Raw genomic sequence first — 19,045 nt, 5'->3', positions numbered from 1 at the left:
TTGTACGAGACTTAGGACTATCTAAGGTAAAAGCTGAACATTTAGCCTCAGCTTTAAGGAAAAACATTTTATTAGCTAAAAATACAACAGCTTATTTTTATCGTGATAGGGAAAAAGAGTTCCGGAAGTATTTTACAAAAGACAGCGAAAATTCATTTGTGTACTGTTCAGATGTAAAAGGACTGATCGATGAGTTGAAGCCAAACACACACAAAGACGAAGAATGGAGGCTTTTTATTGACTCCTCTAGGCGAAGTCTTAAAGCTGTGCTTCTTCATAATGGAAACTTATTGGCACCGATTCCAGTAGCTCATTCGACTAAACTAAAGGAGACTTATGACAATTTACAGGTTGTATTAGATAAAATAAACTATTCAGAACATCAATGGAAGGTTTGTGGTGATCTGAAAATTGCAACAATATTGCTAGGCCAACAATCAGGGTTCACAAAGTACCCCTGCTTCTTATGTTTGTGGGATAGCCGAGACCGAAAGAATCATTACATTCAAAAAGAATGGCCAACAAGAACAAATTTGAATCCTGGTTCTCACAATGTTACGCGACAATCTCTAATTGATCCTTCCAAGTACTTGCTGCCCCCACTTCATATCAAGCTTGGCCTTATGAAGCAATTTGTCAAAGCTCTGGATAAAGATGGAAACTGTTTTAAGTACTTGGGCGAAAAATTTCCAGCTATAAGTGACGCTAAATTAAAAGAAGGAATTTTTGATGGACCCCAAATTCGGACTCTATTCCAGGATGCTAATCTTGAATATGAGATGAACGAGATTGAGAGAGCAGCTTGGGGAAGTTTTAAGGAAGTATCACAGCAATTTTAGGGAATACGAAAAGTGATAACTACGCAACTTTAGTTGACGAGTTGTTATACAACTATAATACTTTAGGTTGCTTAATGAATACAAAATTGCACTATTTACATTCTCATCTTTCACACTTTCCTGAAAATCTTGGTGATTTTAGTGAAGAGCAAGGTGAGAGATTCCATCAAGACATTAGTGTGATGGTAAACCGATATCACGGAACGTGGGATGTAAATAGGATGGCAGATCATTGTTGGACTCTGAAGAGATTTACCCGAAGAAGAGAGGAAACGAAAGAGAAACCCTTTATGCAGGACGTTTGAAGATAAAGGGTGAGATATAAGCGGAGAACGAATTAAAATTCAAATCCAAAGGGTTTTGATGATATTTTCCGAAAATTAATTTTTTTAAGTCTTAGGACGAAATACTTTTTTTATGCACCACAGATCGAATGATATGATTTTTTTATTTATTTTGAATAATAACTCGATTTTTATTATATTACATTTGATTTTTTTCCAATTTTCGGGGTTTTTTGCACATTTGTTTGATGTTTTCGAGACGTCTGAGTTATAAAAGTTGGAGATTTATATGTCGTCGATAAACCTACATGAAAATCATCATATATTTAGCTCAATACATTTTTTTTTATCCAATTATTGGAAATTTTTTGTTTTTTTTCGCAATTTTCATGGGTTTTTCGGGATTTACTTAGACTTTTAATGGCTGCTGGTCTGAGTACACTTCAGATAAGTATAAAGCAGATCGAAATACATGAAAATCATGCATAGTTAGAATCTAAAAAAATTTTTCAATCACCAAAACCCCCAATTTTCCCGTTTTTTTTCGGTTTTTTACAGTTTTCTCAAAATCCTAGGGTGTAGGGGCCAAACGGACCTCAAATTCGGGTTCAGCGGGTCAAATTACATGGGAATATATGTGGCGCGTCCCAAGTACAGACAACTTTTTTTTTTTTGTGTGCCGGTGTAATCATAATAATAATTTATATTATTAAGAGAATAAGAACAATTTCGTCTCCTGGATAGTCGCGTGATGAAATCGATTTTTTAGTGAAATTTAGTGTCATTGCAAAGGACTTGACATGAATTTGTGCCTTTTCAAGGTTTCATATCATTCTCGTCGATAGTCAATTTATAATAGATATTTAGGTTGCATTCGAAAATGCTCTATCTCTAAACATATAATTGAGAAATGACCTTGTATCTTGTGAACTATTGACATTTTTAAAGATATAAGCTCATATTGATGTTACACTCATCGAGACCTTTCATTTGAGTACCCACATCAATTTTTCATATATTTCATATATTTATATATATTATATATATGTATATATGAAAAATATATCAAAAATGCAAGTGGGTACTCAAATGAAAGCTCTTGATGAGTGTAACATCAACACGAGCTTATATTTTTAAAAATATCAATAATTAATAAATGACTTTGTATCTTGTGAATTATTGACATTTTTAGAGATATAAGCTCATCCCGACATTACACTCATCGAGACCTTTTATTTGAGTACCTACATCAATTTTTCATATATTTTGTATATTTATATATTATATATATATATATATATATATATATATATATATATATATATATATATATATATATATATATATATATTATATACATGTATATATGGAAAATATATCAAAAATCAATAGCTTACCAGACACAAGGTCATTTCTTCATTATGTATCTAGATACAGAGCATTTTCAAATGCAGCCTAAATTCTTATTATAATAAATTGACTATTGGTGAAAATGATATGGAACCTTGAAAAGGCACAACTCCAAGCAAAAATCCATTTTATCACATAAATACACTGGCCACAAAATTTTCCTTATTCTCTTAATAATATAGATTATTATTATTATTATTATTATTATTTAATTATTATTGTTGTTTTACTTTTTATTGCCTACAACATGAAAATCATGTGGCTGCCCAGTTTTTTTTTTTCCGTGTATATATTATAGGAATTTTTTCGAACTCACTCCGCACGAAGATTTAATCTTTATTTTATTTTAAGAATGATTCCCATAATGGTATAGGAATGATTCCTATAATATTCTAGGAATCCTTCCTATACAATTATGGGAATAGTTCCCATAATGATATAGGAACCATTACTATATCATTATGGGAATATTTCCAATAATATTATGGGAATGGTTCCTATAATTGTATAGGAATCATTCCTATAATTATAGAAACCATTCCTATACCATTATGGGAACTATTCCCATCATTATGGGAAATTTTCCCATAATTCTGGGAAAATTTCCTATAATTATGGGAACAGTTTCCATAATTCATGGGAACAGTTCCTATAATTGCCTGGGAACTGTTCCCATAAAATTATGGGAATAGTTCCCATATTTTTCTTTCCGTGTATCTCTTTACTTTCGATGATTTTTCATCATTGATAATGATAATGATATTGGCAGTGATAATGATATTAATATCGATAATATTAACAATAAAAATTTAGGTATAATAAATACCGCATCAGATAGTTGACAGTGCCATTGCGATAAATCCGTAATGCGAAGTGTACCGGAATCAGAGGATCTTTGAAGTCACCATGCATGATAAAATAGGTATCTGGCAGCCAGATGTCATTATGATGATGGATCGCATTTAAAAACTCGTATCGCGATCGATTACTGTAACGTAGACGTGGATCATACCATTGTTGTTGCAAGAGAAACTCAACTTCGTATTTCTAAAATTTCAACCATCAAAAAAAAATATATTATTACAAAACAAAATCCATTCACATCCAAAAAATTGGACTTTTTTTTATTTACCAAACTCGATTCGTCAGGTGAAGCCAGACTTAATAACAATACGCTCACATTTACAGTTAAAGTTCCTGCAACAGGATAAACAAAAAACCGATTACTCAATGTTAAATATTTTAGTTATTTTTCACAATCAATTGCACTACGTTATTAATTGAGTAGCAATCTACAGTGTTTTATTTTCTTCACTCTATTTTTATATTTATCGCTTGTATGACAAATTTTAATCAATAATATTATTATTTCACCGTAATTACATAATTTATTTTTTATTTTTATCTTGTGTGACATGAAATAATTACTTATAGATGCTTGATTGATTGGATACTCGTCAATGTAATTATATTTTGAACCGATTCTGCTCACATGTTACTCATTAAAATTAACAAGAACTATTTCAATCAAAACGTATATTGATAATCAGTTATTAATGTAAAAATACAACTTTTTACAATAAATATTTATAATTAAATTTATACTGGAAAATTACACTGTGAAATTAAAAAAAAAAAAAAGTTAATAAGGTCCATAAAAAAGTAATAAAAATTTGTTCAAACCGAATTGCATCAAATAATTGGTACTTGGATTATTGAAGGCAATAATGCAATACTCGAGTTTCACGATAATGGCCGAATTTGGAACGGTAATTATGTTTGTAACAAATTTGTAACGAAAACACTTTTTAATCCATGAAACTCTAAAATTAACTGTAATTATCAACTTTGATACTAGTTAAAAAAATTTTTTAAATGTCAGTAATCAATCAAGCATATTTTCACAAAGAATTTCAGTCCTAAATAATAAAATGTATTTTTTATCACCGTATTTTTATGGATAAAAAAGTAAATTACAATGCCGACTATTTGTTAACAGTGATTATGTTTTAACTCATTGTTATTATTTTAAAAACTAGACATTCTAAAGCTAAAGCTTTCCAAAGCCATGCTGTGCACATGCTGCAGCTTTAAAAATAAAATTAGTAAAAATAATTTCTATAAATTATCATTTTCTACCAGAAATAACAACAAACTAAAAACTATAAATTGTCATCTAATAAAAATTAATTTATCTAATATGTCAATTGTTAATAAATTGACTTGGACGTTGAGTTACTATTTATTGTAAAAAAATGATGCTCGATCAAGTGTAATTTAAACAAAAAATAGATTTTTGTATTGTTCACAAAAAATATCGATTGATTTTTTTTTTTTGTAAAATAAAATTTTATTTTCCGCCCACTCGAGTGACTAACAAGAATTAGCAATCATTATTTATTTATGTTTATTTTTTTTTGTGCCTTGTTAGTCAATAATTTTTTTCATTATGTTAAACGGTATTGAGCGCAAGGATACATAATAGCGTATGTATAAAATTTAAATGTATTTTGATGTTTAAATATGATCATAAACATAAGCACGCTCTTACTTTCCACGAAAACCTAACACGAGCATTACTCTGTAGTAACTCATGAATAAAAGTTACGTGTCATGGCAAAATCCTGAACTTAATCTTGACATAAACTTCTACTATAACACGTAAGAAAAGTCATATTCAATTTGATAAAATTAAGTATAAGTAGTTGATATTATATTGCATTTAAATATGTTTGTTATTTAAGTTGTAATATTGAGAAAAAAAAAATTTTTATGTAAGTTATAAAAAATAGTAGTAAAAGAGAAAATAAAGTAGTGTTGTGAGAAATTACAGTGATTTGAAATTGATTTTTAACCTTGTAATAAATTTTAATTAGATAATTTTATTGATTCAAGAATTGTTTTATAAGACAAAATTTTCTTTTTAGACGAATAAGTTACAATAATTTGCGATTTTATTTTATAGTTTTTTATTTTTAGTAAAATGAATACATTATACCGTAAATAGTTCCGCGGCAGTCGATAGGTGGCGAGAGGTAGTCTAAAATTTTCAGTTGCAAAGCGGCAGATCGAGTAATGACTTATAATTTTTTTTCAGTGTAGACTTTAACCGGAAACTGGCAAGTATGATATCGAGTTTCTGTCAAGTAACTGGCCAGTTTCACAAGAGATCCAATAAATCATGGCGGCTTTGAAAAAACTGTCAATTTTGAATTAAAAACTTGGGGCTTATCAAAATTCTCTGTCAATCAGAAATATTAAAAGATTTGTTTAAAAAAAGTAACAATTAAATTCAACGTAAACCAACGATTGATAAAAAATCAACAAATAAATAAATATTAATCGGTATACCAATGTTGAAGACTTAGTTGATGGTGGCGCGATTTCTAGTTCTTACTCGATATCGCTGGCCAGTTACTGGTTTAAATCGGGTGGAAACTTGATTATTTCCACTAGGGTAACTAATTATTTTAACTTCTTGAATAAAAAAATTACTTTCATTATAAAGAAAATTTTATCTCGGCATTTAAAAAATAAAATAATTATTCTTGAAATCACAAATTTTTTCTTTCAGTCTTTATAAAATTTACACTAGTCTTTATAATTACTCCAACAAGTCAAAAGTGCGAAAATTCTTATAAGTTCACAAAAAATCAATATTCTCGACAGTTCATAACAAACAATATTCACCCACTTGTAGGATAAAGGAACCAAATATCGACCAGGCAGCAATATAACTTGATTTTAAAAAATCTAGTAATTTAATTTTACATTCTCCTGTTTAAAAATATTGATTAATTTAAATAGAATTAAAAATGATGAAATTCGAATTCTTTTCAATAATTTCAATTCTTTTGTTTGTATATATAGATATACAGTTTGCATGGAGTGACCGCTTCTCAATTCTTTTCAATCCGTATTTTTAGTATGTAATTATTAATTTTTAATTATACTTTAAATAAAAATTTGCGCATGCACATAAATATATGCATTTGTTATAATAAAAAAAAAAAAAATATGTTTGTGTACAAATATGAGAAAGTTGAGAAAATTAGTCATTAGAACTTAACCTCGCCGTATTTGGTAAGCTTATTTGTGATCAATTTATATAAAATTAAATACTTTATAATCAATAAATAAGTATTTGTCAAAACAATTCAATATCGAAGATTAATTATCGAAAATTTTTGTTAGAAAAGCCATGTTATTACAATTTAAAGTTTATTATTATGTATTTTATAAACAAAACTATTATAGTTTATAAGTTGAAACTATAAAAAAAGCATAATACTTGTTTCAGCTCATAAACTCTTCCAATAAATTTACAGATAATGTATTTATTTTCATTTTATCTAATCTGATCAATATTTGGAGCCTTTACCCTACTAGTGCCAATTTTTCATAAACTGTCAATAAATTTCACTGTTTGTTAATTGCTTTATTACAAGGTAAAATAAATATTTGTAAAATAGTTTATAAAATACGAAAAAATTCTAAAAGATAAAAAATATAACGTAAATAAAAAATAACTGTTAATAAAAGTAACGACATACGTAGCATAATTTTTGTTGGGTATTAAAAATTCAGTATACGGATGCCAGTGCAATTCTATTAAACTTGACTGAAAAACTCGAAATACAATTGAGTGTGTTACGAGAAGATTATTATGTATTAAACAGAAAGAAGATAGAACTTTTTAAAAAAATTTTAATAATAAAAATACAATTTTATTTTAAAAAATTTTTTGAGATTAAAAACTTTTTTTTCACAGGTCAAAACAAAATAATGTAGGTGCTCTTTCCAGTGTATTGGATCAACATCAAATATTAAAAATTATGGTACAAAGTGCATGGATTCAGTAAGTAGGTAAAAAAAAAAATAGAGTTGACTGGTCATGAAAACGAAAAAAATTTTGTGCGAAGCTGAAAAATTTCTTGATTTTAAAAAAAATTGACAGTAAAATTTTTTGACTAATTAATGATTTTTTTAGAAAGTGATCGAAATGATCCAGATAATGTAAAATTGTTCAGCTTCTTTGGAAGTCGATAATTTGTGAGACGAGGATTATTCTAAAACAAATATTAATTTTTTTAACGACAAACAGTTATTTTGTTAGGTTGTTACAGATAAAATTTTAGGACGGACCGCGAAGGTGAGTGCGAAGGTGTTGGTGCGGCGTATAATGGTTATTGTTCTGGTTGTTGTTCTGCGTAAGGTCGGTTAAGGTCGCTGATCGGTTAACTGGCCTGGTCGAGTCACCAGGCGATCGCAATCCACAGCAGAAATCCGCATCTGTAACACCCAATAGCCCTTGCCTACGTCTCATCCATAAAAAAAAAATTCGAAATAAAAAAAAGTTAAGAAAGTGGGTGAGACAGTGATGAGTTGATAGAAACAAGGAGTGAAAAAGAGGCAATTTTTGATTGATTTGAAATCTATTGATTTCAAGGGAGCGCTAACGCGGTTGGAAAATTGTTGATGAAAATTTCATTTGTTTTAGAGTGAGTGTAATTTTTTGCATTCTTGTTAAATGAGCGATGGATTGGATCAAAGTAACAGAAACCTTCTAGTCAAAGTTATTTCATATTCGTAGTGTTCATTAATGTAGATTTGATTTTGCATTTAACTTTGTTCCAATTCTTAAGGTTGTGCAGAGTGATTAGAGAAATTGTTTTGCAAAAAGGCTGAGTGAGGAACCGTCAAAGGAACAATAAAGACATTTATGGCGTTATTCTTGAAATGCTTTTAATCGATTGTTACTTTTAACCCTTTGTACTTGTCTTTTAGAAGAAGTATAATTTAACATAAATTTTCTTGCGATTACATGTTTTTTAATGATTGTTACGGCGCATAAAAGTAAAATGCATCTGAAATGTAAAACGATACTTTTAAACGGAAAACTTTTTTTTCTGTTGTGTAGCATGGAACAAAGAAGGCTTGAGAGTTACTAATGAGTCAAAATAATGTTTCAATTTTTCAGTATTCCACAAAAATTTCCTGATAAAACCATATCAAGCTCAATGATAGAGTGAAAATAAAAAAAAAATTATTTATTTTAATTTTTTTAATTGCACGACTCATGATGCAAAGCATTAGAGAGTGCTTTACGATTAAATAATTTTTGTCACGTCATTTTAGCAACTTTTTTTTTATCATTATACCTTTGTTAGTTAGCGAAATTAAGATATTTTGCATACAATTGTCAAGATAATTTAATGGAGATTGATTCCATGCTTTTCAAAAATTTATTTCGTGCAATAAAAACGGAAAAAAACATCAAAATCGTTTAAAAAATTTTCTCGTCCGTTAGATATGAAACCGTAAACACTGTAACTTGCCAAAAAATTCATTTATTGAGTCAAATGTTTTTTTTTTTTTTTTTTTAATTCTATGAAGGAATTTTAGGTCCCCTATCGCGAATGGCTACGTAACTCAGTGCTTTTTAAGGTAGTTATCATGGTACAATATTGTCAAAAAATTAGAGATTATACGCGCCGCAAAAGTATATGATCTTGTAGCTAAGTAATCCATCATTTTTACGCAAAACTACACCCGTGGAGACGCAACCCATACAACCCATTTTTCTGTCCGACTCCGTAGATATATACTATTGCATAAATTGTTGAACTCTAATCCATTATTTATAAATAATTAGACGGTCAAGAAATTTTTTTAATTTTTAACTTCCCGCTAAGAAAATTGAAAATTTTCAAAAATCGGGAAGTTATTGGTTTTACCCCGTTTTTCGAAAATCGAGTTTTCATCAGATCTCGACGTTTTGAGGTCCTAGGAAGCTTTCCTGACTATTCCCGCGAGGGTGTCACTATGTCTGTGTGTGTGTGTGTGTGTGTGTGTGTGTGTGTGTGTGTGTGTGTGTGTGTGTGTGTGTGTGTGTGTGTGTGTGTGTGTGTGTGTGTGTGTGTGTGTGTGTGTGTGTGTGTGTGTGTGTGTAAGTATGTAAACCTCTTATAACTTTTGAACGGTTGAACCGATTTTATCGTGGTTGGTGCCATTCGAAAGGGCTTTGCCAAACTTAGATTTCCTGTCAATTTGAACCGATTCAGACCGATAGATTTTGAGAAATTTGGAGAAATCTAAAAAAAAGTAGGAAAAAAAATTTTTTCTGAAGTGGTTTTTTTGGGATAACTTTTAAACGGCTCAACCGATCGATTCCAAAAACGAATCAGCTCTCAACCTTGAAAAACCACGTCGATCACCGCCAATCCGGTTAAAATCGGTTGATTCGTTCGAGAGATATCGTGAACGAAAGAAAACCGAAAAAAGTGTTTTTTCAGAGTTACTCCGAAATTTCTAGTTTGACCAATTGAAACTTAGAAATTATTTATAAGGCTTGAAAAACTACGTAGAATGCCGCCAACCGCGTAAAAATCGGTTCATTCATTCAAAAGTTATTGCGGTATGAACATTCAAAAAATAGTGTTCTATGAAACTTCTATCAGACTTTTGAGCTCAAAGAGCTCAAAAGCATAGAAAAGGTATCTTTTTGAGCTCGAAGAGCTTAAAACAACACACAGATTGTACTTTTGAGCTCGAAGAACTCAAAAAAGCAGCCAGGTATTAACGGAATTAGCGGGAAGTTGCAGGAATGGCCTTTAGGGTCAACCGTTTTCCTAATTTTTTTTTTTAACTTACAACAAATACATTAAAAGACTGTCAGTTTTTTGAAAATTTCTGACAGTTAGTTTTTTTTTATAACTGAGAAATTGGTACAGAACTGCAGAGAATGTATGCAATCAATATTAAATATCCAATTTTTAATTGAATTCATCTCGGGTTATGGGTGGTCAATCGAGTTCAAATTTTAAAGGTAATTGTATCATCATGTCCTTAATAAGTATACAAAAACTTAGAATTTTTTGACGGTATGCCTTAATCACGACAACTACCTTAAACTAAAAATCAATGTCAAATTATCTTATTTGGAGAGTGAAATAAATGGTTTTTAATTTTAACATAATACTAAAAAATTAACTCTCTTGTTTGGAGACAATTCGACGGTTATGCGCACTCCATCGGAAATTTTAAACACTATCTTTGATCAATAAATTATGTGTGGGCATTTATGATCAGATAAGGCCTTAATTCTTCTAATAATCACAAAAATTTGTTTCAAAAATTTAAACAGTAAATCATGTTCAAATTTTGAAAATCAATCAATAAAATATCAACTTTTACGGTTACATACTTTCAAAGCTTAAACTTGGAAAATTTATTATAATTTCTTCAACATTGTTCTTATACACTATTGTTGTTATATAAATCCGATAAATTATTTGACGTACATCAAAATTACTGCACGTTTCTTTTTTTTCTACTCTGTTCGTTTAGGTTCTGATTTTTTCGTTGAGATAGTACAAAAAAAAGTTACAGGTTTGTGCTGACAATTTTTGATTAATTTTCGAGTGAGAAAAAAATTTTGTCGTCTATCTACACTGATAAAAAATTAATTTGATTTAAGAGATAAATCTTTCAGCCGCGATCAACATTTTGAATTGCGCAAAAAAATTCTTGAACTAAAAAATCAAGAATTTTTCGTCTTGATTAAAGGCGACAAAATTCTTCAAAATAATTTTCTTGGTTCTATAATTTTTTCTCTATGATCAAGTTAATAAGTTTTTCAGTATAGTCAACAACCAACCACATTCGTTTTTACAAGGAAGACTAAAATTTTTTTCAATTGATTTTAGAAACAAGTTCTTAAAAATATTTTGACTAGAAAGTTTCTGAAAAAGACTCAAGATGAAGGTTCAAAGGATTCTCAGCAATGAAAAGAAAGAAATAATGTAAAAAATGACCTCGCTGGGTGTAAAAAGTTTAAAGTCTACCCCCTAAGATATATGTAACAACATCCGAGTGTTTTTTTTTTGTCGTTTTATGAAATTAGGTCGACCCTGAGACTTGCCGCTGTATGGATGTGAAAGCTTTCGACGTTCTCGTGACAGTTAATGAACTTTGAATTATGCAAACCACTTTTTTTTAATTGACTCTGATAACCCTGCCGGGTGTATTCGTGTTTCCTTTTTAACCATTTCTCGACTGTTTGCAGCCAGACCTCGTTATAGTCTACCCGTGGCTGTAAAAAATACTATTAATGTCTTCTATTTTCGGTCCGCTATTAATCGATCCCTTCTACTGTCTTTACGTAAATAACTTCAATATAAATTCCATCAAAGACTTTACTTTTTTAACACTTCTACACTTAGTCTTATTTAACTGTCATTAGAATTGCTTCTAGAATATTTAGGTTAAATTTTTATGTCTGTACAGTAAATAACTTATAATTTATCATGATTACGTTCTGTTTGCTTATTACTACAATCTTTCTTTTAACTTAGATAAAAATTAAATTAACCAACTAAAATAACTACCCGATTATTTTTTCAGAGTATTTTATGTTTTTATATGATCAATTTTTATCGATAGCTTTAATTTATACGACGACCATCGTTTGTTTTTATAGATTTTTTATTTCTTATTAAAATAAGAAATAAGGTAAAGTACCCAGTACTTGAACACGTATAAAAATAGGACCAGTACTTGAACAAACTTCGAATTGTTGTAATACAAAATCCGTATATTTATTATAATATGCGCATGTTATAATTATTCAATGATACAGTAATTGATTTCTGTAAGTTTTTTCAATTATAAATCAAAACAATTATATTTTTGTTAACTTAAAAGTTGACATGTCAAGAATAGCCGATAAATGCTATTTTTTCCATGAAAAAGGTACTAAACAGTAAAAAAAACGGTATATCATCATCTTAAGTAAAAAAAATTGTACTACCTAATGAAATAGTCTTTTCTAAATAATACATCTTTTTGCAAAGACATAAACTATAATTTTTATATTAAATTTTAGCATCTAACTATTCCTCCAAATTTTCAAAGCGGTTCCCAGAACTTCGACAAGCTGGAACCGTATAATTTTAATACTTCAACCTCTAATAGGTTTATAGATTAGTGATCAGCATTGTGATTTGTATTAATTACTGCAAATTAAATAAGTTTTATAGCTAAAAATTAGTGTAGTTCAAAATTATTGAACGTTTTGAATTGGGTTTTTTTAATTTATAATTGAAAATTTGCTTTGTCATTCATAAAAAATGTGATTAAAAAATTAAATACAAATATTTCTCATTTTTAAATGAACATATTAAATATTCATAGTATTATTTTTAATATTAATTAACAATGTGTTATAATTCTTTTGATACTTCAATAAAACGTTGAAAATACTACTCCTTTCATAGTCAATCTTAACCCTTCAGTACGCAGATTATGAGAATTTTACTCACGCAACACTATTCAACTCATAGGATGTCGCTGCCGTGCAAGTGAGACACTAAAAATAACCTGGGTACTTAAGGGTTAAAAAAGTCAAAATATAAATATTCAATTATCCGCGTTATTTTGCACTTCAATCAATTCAAAATTGTTTATATTTTCATGAAAATCACTAATTTAAACTAATAATTTAAATTACATGTTTCTATATTAAAAATAGGGTCAAATACGTTTTACTCTGAAACCTGTTTAACTACTGGATACTTTACCTTAGCGTTTACTTAAAAAAATAAAGAAAGAAAATTTAACTCGTGGGTTAAATTAAATTAGATAAAAAAAATTTAAAGAAAAGAAAAAAAAATAACTCTTAGATAAAATAATAAAGAATCTTTGGTAATTTATCAGGTATGAACAGTTTAATATTGTACTGTTTTTATTAGAAGTATTATTAAGTGCAGAAAAGTTTTGAACGTGATTGTCTTTACTAATTACGACGATGCCAGAAAAATTTTAGTCACATCTTTTTTAAATTTCTCTTATAAATTTGTGATGCGCAATATAAAGCATACATTCGTGGTGAAGATACTAAATTTAATAGAAATAGTGGCGGAGTGGGCGCCAATTTATTTAAAACTCATTTCTACAAATAAATCACTTGTGTAGCGCAATTAAATAGCTCAAATATAAATCACATTATATTCGTGTTAGAAATAAATATTTATTTAGTTGTATAATTGTCGGTGTTTTCAATTATTTCCGGTACGCTTTCGGAACATTCACGGAATTATTACCGTCATTCAACGGTATCATTTATCAGAAAATTACCGAGACCGTGACGTTGACTATATAGGGGAAGGGGGGGGGGCAAAATGGGCCCCCTAAAATTTTCAATATCCAAAAATATTTGGGGGCAAACTGGGCCCCCAATATTTTCAACTCTCGAAGTGTTTGGGAGGTATAATGGGCTGATTAGACTTTAAAAACCAAAGAATATTTTTCAGTTAAACGTGTTCTAAAATTTTTGAATTATAAAAAAAATTATATAGGTAAAGTACGAACTAGGTCGCGAGTTAAATAACAGCATTATTTACTATATTTTTTGTTAAAAAACTATTTATTTTACAGAAGCTTCCCTGACTATTTTTGCGATGGTGTGTGTGTGTATGTGTATGAACGTAAACCTCTCGTAACTTTTAAACGGCTCGACTGATTCAAACGGGATTGACAGCAATCGAAAGAGTTTCTTTGCCCCTAAATATTTTATAATATTTAAAGTAATTCGGGCCAATAGATTTTGAGTAATCTCGAAAATAAAATTTTCAGAAAATGTTTCTTTTTTTAATAAATTTTAATCTGTTGAATCAATCGTTTTCAAAAACTAATCAGCTCTTAAGCTTAAAAAACTGCGTCGATTGCCGTCAACGCGATCAAAATCGGTCGATTTGTTTGTGAGGTATCGTGAACAAAATATCAGGGAAAAAGTGGTTTTTTTTTTTCTTATATAACTCCGACATTTATTTCTGGGTCGTTTTTGATTCAACAAGATGATTTTTAGAGCTTAAAAAATCACTTCAATCGCCGCCAATAACGTCAAAATCGGTTGAATGGTTCGAGAGATATTTAATTTAAAAAAATTTTTAAAAGTATTTTTTTAAAACATCTTTGAAATTTCACGTCCGATTGTTTGGTTAGTGATAAATAATCTTTTTGTTCTAGAAAGACTGCATAGAATGCCTTTAATTTTCTTTAAATCGGTTAATTCATTTGTTAGATATCGTCAAAAAAATTATAAAAAATTGTTTTTTTTTTTTGTGATACATTTTTATTGGCTTCACCAATCGATTCGAAAAACTGATCGGTTTTTAAGCTTAGAAACCCGCGTTGATCGCCGTTAACGTGACTGAAATTGATTGATTAGTTTGAGAGATACCGTTGTCGAAATAATTCAAAAAACGCGTTTTTTTTTTTTAATTACTCCGATATTTTTTACCTGATTTATTATTGCTTTTGGCGTGAAATGTGGAGCGCTTAGGTATGGAGTTAGCGGAAAGTTGCAGGGATGGCTTTTAGGGTCTATTGTTATCCTAATTTTTTATACTGAATACATAATAAAAAAAATTTTAAATATAAAACAAGTAAGAAAAATATTGAGTTTTTTAGGGGGCCCGTTTTACCCCACTTTTCTCAATTTTTTAATTTCGATATACACTAAAAATTAATACCATAAACTCAGTAAAAGGCCAAAAAAAGTAAAACCAGTTGAAAAACTCATATTATAAAAATTTTCTGAAGGTGGCCCATTTTGCCCACATTTTCAATTTTTCATTTTTAATGAACAGAGCAAATTGAGGTCAAATACTTGGCAAGGGACTAAAAAAAAGTAAAACCAGAGAAAAACACTAAGGATATCAACATTTTTTTCTTAAGGGGCCCATTTTGCCACCCCCCCCCCCTTCCCCTATCTATCTAAAAAATATACTTGTTTAATATTTTGACACGGAAAGAAATTTTCTTTAAAAATTACTGTGAAAATCACAATAATTATGGGACATTTTGCAATTCCTGTTCTAATAACAATTTTTTAAATAAATATTTACAATATAATGTAAAAATATGTAGAAAAGTACCATCCATGTGTGCGCTAAGTTGCATTGAAACTTTTTTTTATTTTACTGGAAACTCCGGTAAATTTTACTCTCACAAACTTTAAAAAGTATTGCTTTTACTAATAAATAGTAAAGTAGCTCCCCAGCGTCCCACTGTTACAATATAGTCTGATAATTTTCCTCATGAATTTAATAGTTAATTTTAAAGAAAATTCCTTTCAGTGTATTAATCAGTAATTTATTAATTGAAAAGGAAAATCTTTAAAAGAGGAATATTAAGCGCTGTAGATTTTTTATCATCGTTATAAATTTCTTACTATAATCTGCTTTAGTACTTAATACTAAAAGTTAAGATAAAAGTAACAATCTTATCTTCTTCTTTCTTCTTACACTGTGTAAAAAAAAAACCCGTGCATATAACGTCAGGCGGTGTAAGTATTGAAGTTTAAATATTTCTCAAAATTTTATTTTTTTCATATTAACAAAAAAAAATTTTTTTTAATTTGAATTTTTATCAGAACGACATAAAAATTTTTTCAAAATGCTTTAATTTTTTTATAGTGATGAAAAAAGCTAAATAAAAATATATTTTCATCTAAAAACTCTGTATGCTCTGGATGAGGACAAAATAACTGCGACAATATAACCGGGACAAAATAACCGCGGACAAAATAACCGAAGATAATTAAACCGTGGACAAAATAACTATGTGACAAAATAACCGAACGACAAATTATTATAATAAAAATATTTTCGCATAAATACATACAAAATTTATAAAAAAAGGGCACAATACGGTAAAAAGCTCATGTGGTAGCCTATTTTTGAATAAACACGCATAAAATCCATGAAAAAAGGGCACATCAAAATAACAAGCTGATTTAATCATCTATTTTCGAAAGATTAATTATAAACTTTTATGATCTGGATATTTTGTCCATAGTTATTTTGTCATCCTGTTATTTTGTCGTTTGGTTATTTTGTCTGCGGTTTTTCTGTTACGGCACCCTCATCTTCTTAAGAACAAAGCACGATACAGATAAAATTTCATTTTTTGCTCTACAATGAATTAATTACATTGTAAAAAATCGGTGTTAAAAATGGACAATTTAACACTACTCAGTGTTAAATTGGATTAACATCGGTGTAGGCGGTGGGCGCCGATAACACTGAGCAGTGTTAAATTAAGTCCATTTTTAACACCGATTTTAAGAAGATTAGATGCATAACATCAGAAATTTTAACGTACGTAATATTTACCACGTAATACACAATTACTTTGCATTACACTACATTTCCATAAAAAGTTAAAATTCCTGCGATCCTATTTTACTTAGCGAAAAATATGAATCCTATTTTTTTCTTATGGGAAAATAATTCATGCACTGGATACAAGATTATATCTGCTGTGATACAAATTTCGTTCGGAGATTTTATAACTGACATGTCAAATTGTAAATTTATGAACTTTGAAGATTTATCGTTTTTACGTTCATTTTATTTACCTATAGATTATTTATAAATATCAAGGTAGAAAAATTTAATGAAGAATTTACAATGTTGAACTTTCATATTTTATACGCATACTTAATTTACGTATGATGGATCGTATATTAAACGAAATGTTTTAAATAGACTTTATGCAAAAATTAATATCCCTTTTTTCGCGCAGGTTGTTATTAAAAAAATCAAGTAGCCTCCGAGCACACTTTGTTTTCATTTCACATTTCACTGTTTTCTTCTATCGTTTCGTTTTTATTACGACTAATACGAGATGGTGTAAATTTCAACGTTTAGTGAATAAAGTTTATTAGTTATACGATATAATAATAATAATAATAATGGAGGTTTTACTTGTATCACCTGGGCAGTGTTTTACAAGGGAGGGTGGGGTATTATTTCTCACTTCCCTTTGTTACACAACACACTTTTTTCCCAGCTCTACACTGATAGAAGGATTTATTTGTATTAAATAATATTTGTTAATATTTAACAAATCATTTATTAGAGACCACTTTTTAATATTAAACAAATATTTCTTAGTATTTAAAATGATTTATTTGTATTTAATAAATCTGATATTCATTTATTAAATATTAATAAATCTTTTTAAATACTAAGAAATATTTTTTAAGGACCAACAAATGGCTTCTAATAAATCATTTATTAAATATTAACAAATCTTTTTAACTATAAACAAATCCTTCTATCAGTGTACTTTGTATTTACTTCCATCATTATTATCACTTCATTATACTCACTACTTTTTTGACCCCACCCCCCTGCATGTCGGGATTTTTTCATTCCCAACACACACTTCTTAATGCGGCTGTGGACCGACTTGTGCCTTCTGTGCCGCATTCACCCTGGTCCTTACCACTCGGGTATTGGAACAGAAACATGGGGAAACCACAGAGAAAACCCATGTTAGTACAGTCGGAGTTGGGTTAAGTCTACAGTGATTGATAAGAAATTCTTCTTTATCGACCACTGGAGCATTAGGCCCCTATCCTAGTGTGCAGAGATCCCTCGCGCTAGCCAACGCTGACTAGAGTGATCACTCATTCAAGTTGTTGCTTAAATGGGTGATCACCCAAGTCAGACGTGTGCCGCCCGGCTATCTCTGCCATCTCCTCCAGAGGCTGGCAACATTAACGCACATATTTTTATTTATAATCACTGAAAAATATTGGTGCGTGTCGGGATCGAACCCGGGTCCCACTCTTTCGAAAAGCGGGCACTGAACCGACCAAGCTATTGCCAGCCTTTTTTAGTTATACGATCTACATAAAACGTCAAAGTAGAAGCCACAATATTAGATATTAAATTTTTCAAACACTAGTAGAGAGAAATTTAGGCTTTCTGTGTAAGCTAGGAAAATATTCAGGCAAATTAAAAAATTCTTAGTATTATATTTTTCTATTAAATGAGTAATAACACGAGAAGAGTCCTAGTAAAAAAAATAGAAAAATCTGTTTAATTTACAGTTATACTCCTATCAAAGACTGTCATATTTATAGTTCTAGTTTAATTTTTACATTATAAAAATTCATAAAAATTTCAATTTAACATTAAGAAAAATGTAAAATTTAAATAGCAAAAAATGTAAGAGTGATATGTGGAAAAAAGTTAAATTAGCAAAAGAAAATTTGTAAATTTTACCTCGAAAAAATGCATTATGTGAAATTATATAAAATTTTATCTGGTCAAAACTCTTATATAATTTTATTTAAAAATTTAAATATAATTTTATAGGATAATAGAAAATATTTTTCAGGTATGTTATTTTTACATATTCATTCCTATAAATTTAACAGATTTCTTTTGTAATACTCGCTCGAAAAGTTCAACTTTTGAGCGCTAGGCGGCGTCCATAAAAGGACTCTTTTCTAGAGACTCTACCGTACCGTCTTTTTTTTACAGCCTAGATCGTGAAGTTTACCTTCCCATTTTTTTACGGACTTTTCGTGTACACCCAGACGGAATTGAGAAAGATTGTAAAAAAAAGTCACATTCTAGTGTAGCGACCGATGATTTTGAGTCAATTTTAAACTTAGTTACGATTGAGTGGTGCTAATTATTTATCTGCTAGCAG

At 29.3% G+C, this 19,045-nt stretch overlaps 1 protein-coding gene across 19 annotated transcripts in view; it reads right to left on the bottom strand.

Moving 5' to 3' along the window:
• The window catches only part of LOC123263674 (glutamate-gated chloride channel), a 168,465-nt gene that overhangs the window by 49,184 nt on the left and 100,236 nt on the right, over nucleotides 1–19,045 (bottom strand). For 12 of the 19 annotated variants that reach the window (XM_044726600.1, XM_044726598.1, XM_044726602.1 and 9 more), the window contains exons 5-7: nucleotides 7,679–7,825; nucleotides 3,666–3,730; nucleotides 3,360–3,580 (exon numbers count right to left, since the gene is read on the bottom strand). In XM_044726600.1, coding sequence (XP_044582535.1) covers nucleotides 3,360–3,580; nucleotides 3,666–3,730; nucleotides 7,679–7,825 — 433 coding nt within the window. The remainder of the gene's footprint in view (nucleotides 1–3,359; nucleotides 3,581–3,665; nucleotides 3,731–7,678; nucleotides 7,826–19,045) is intronic. The other 7 variants (XM_044726610.1, XM_044726612.1, XM_044726615.1 and 4 more) reach the window with 1 other exon arrangement.

Source organism: Cotesia glomerata, linkage group LG4 (genome assembly GCF_020080835.1).
Source record: "Cotesia glomerata isolate CgM1 linkage group LG4, MPM_Cglom_v2.3, whole genome shotgun sequence".
Classification (NCBI taxonomy): domain Eukaryota; kingdom Metazoa; phylum Arthropoda; class Insecta; order Hymenoptera; family Braconidae; genus Cotesia; species Cotesia glomerata.
Note: the sequence above shows the minus strand (reverse complement) of the source record. Positions and strands in the feature narration are given on the sequence as shown.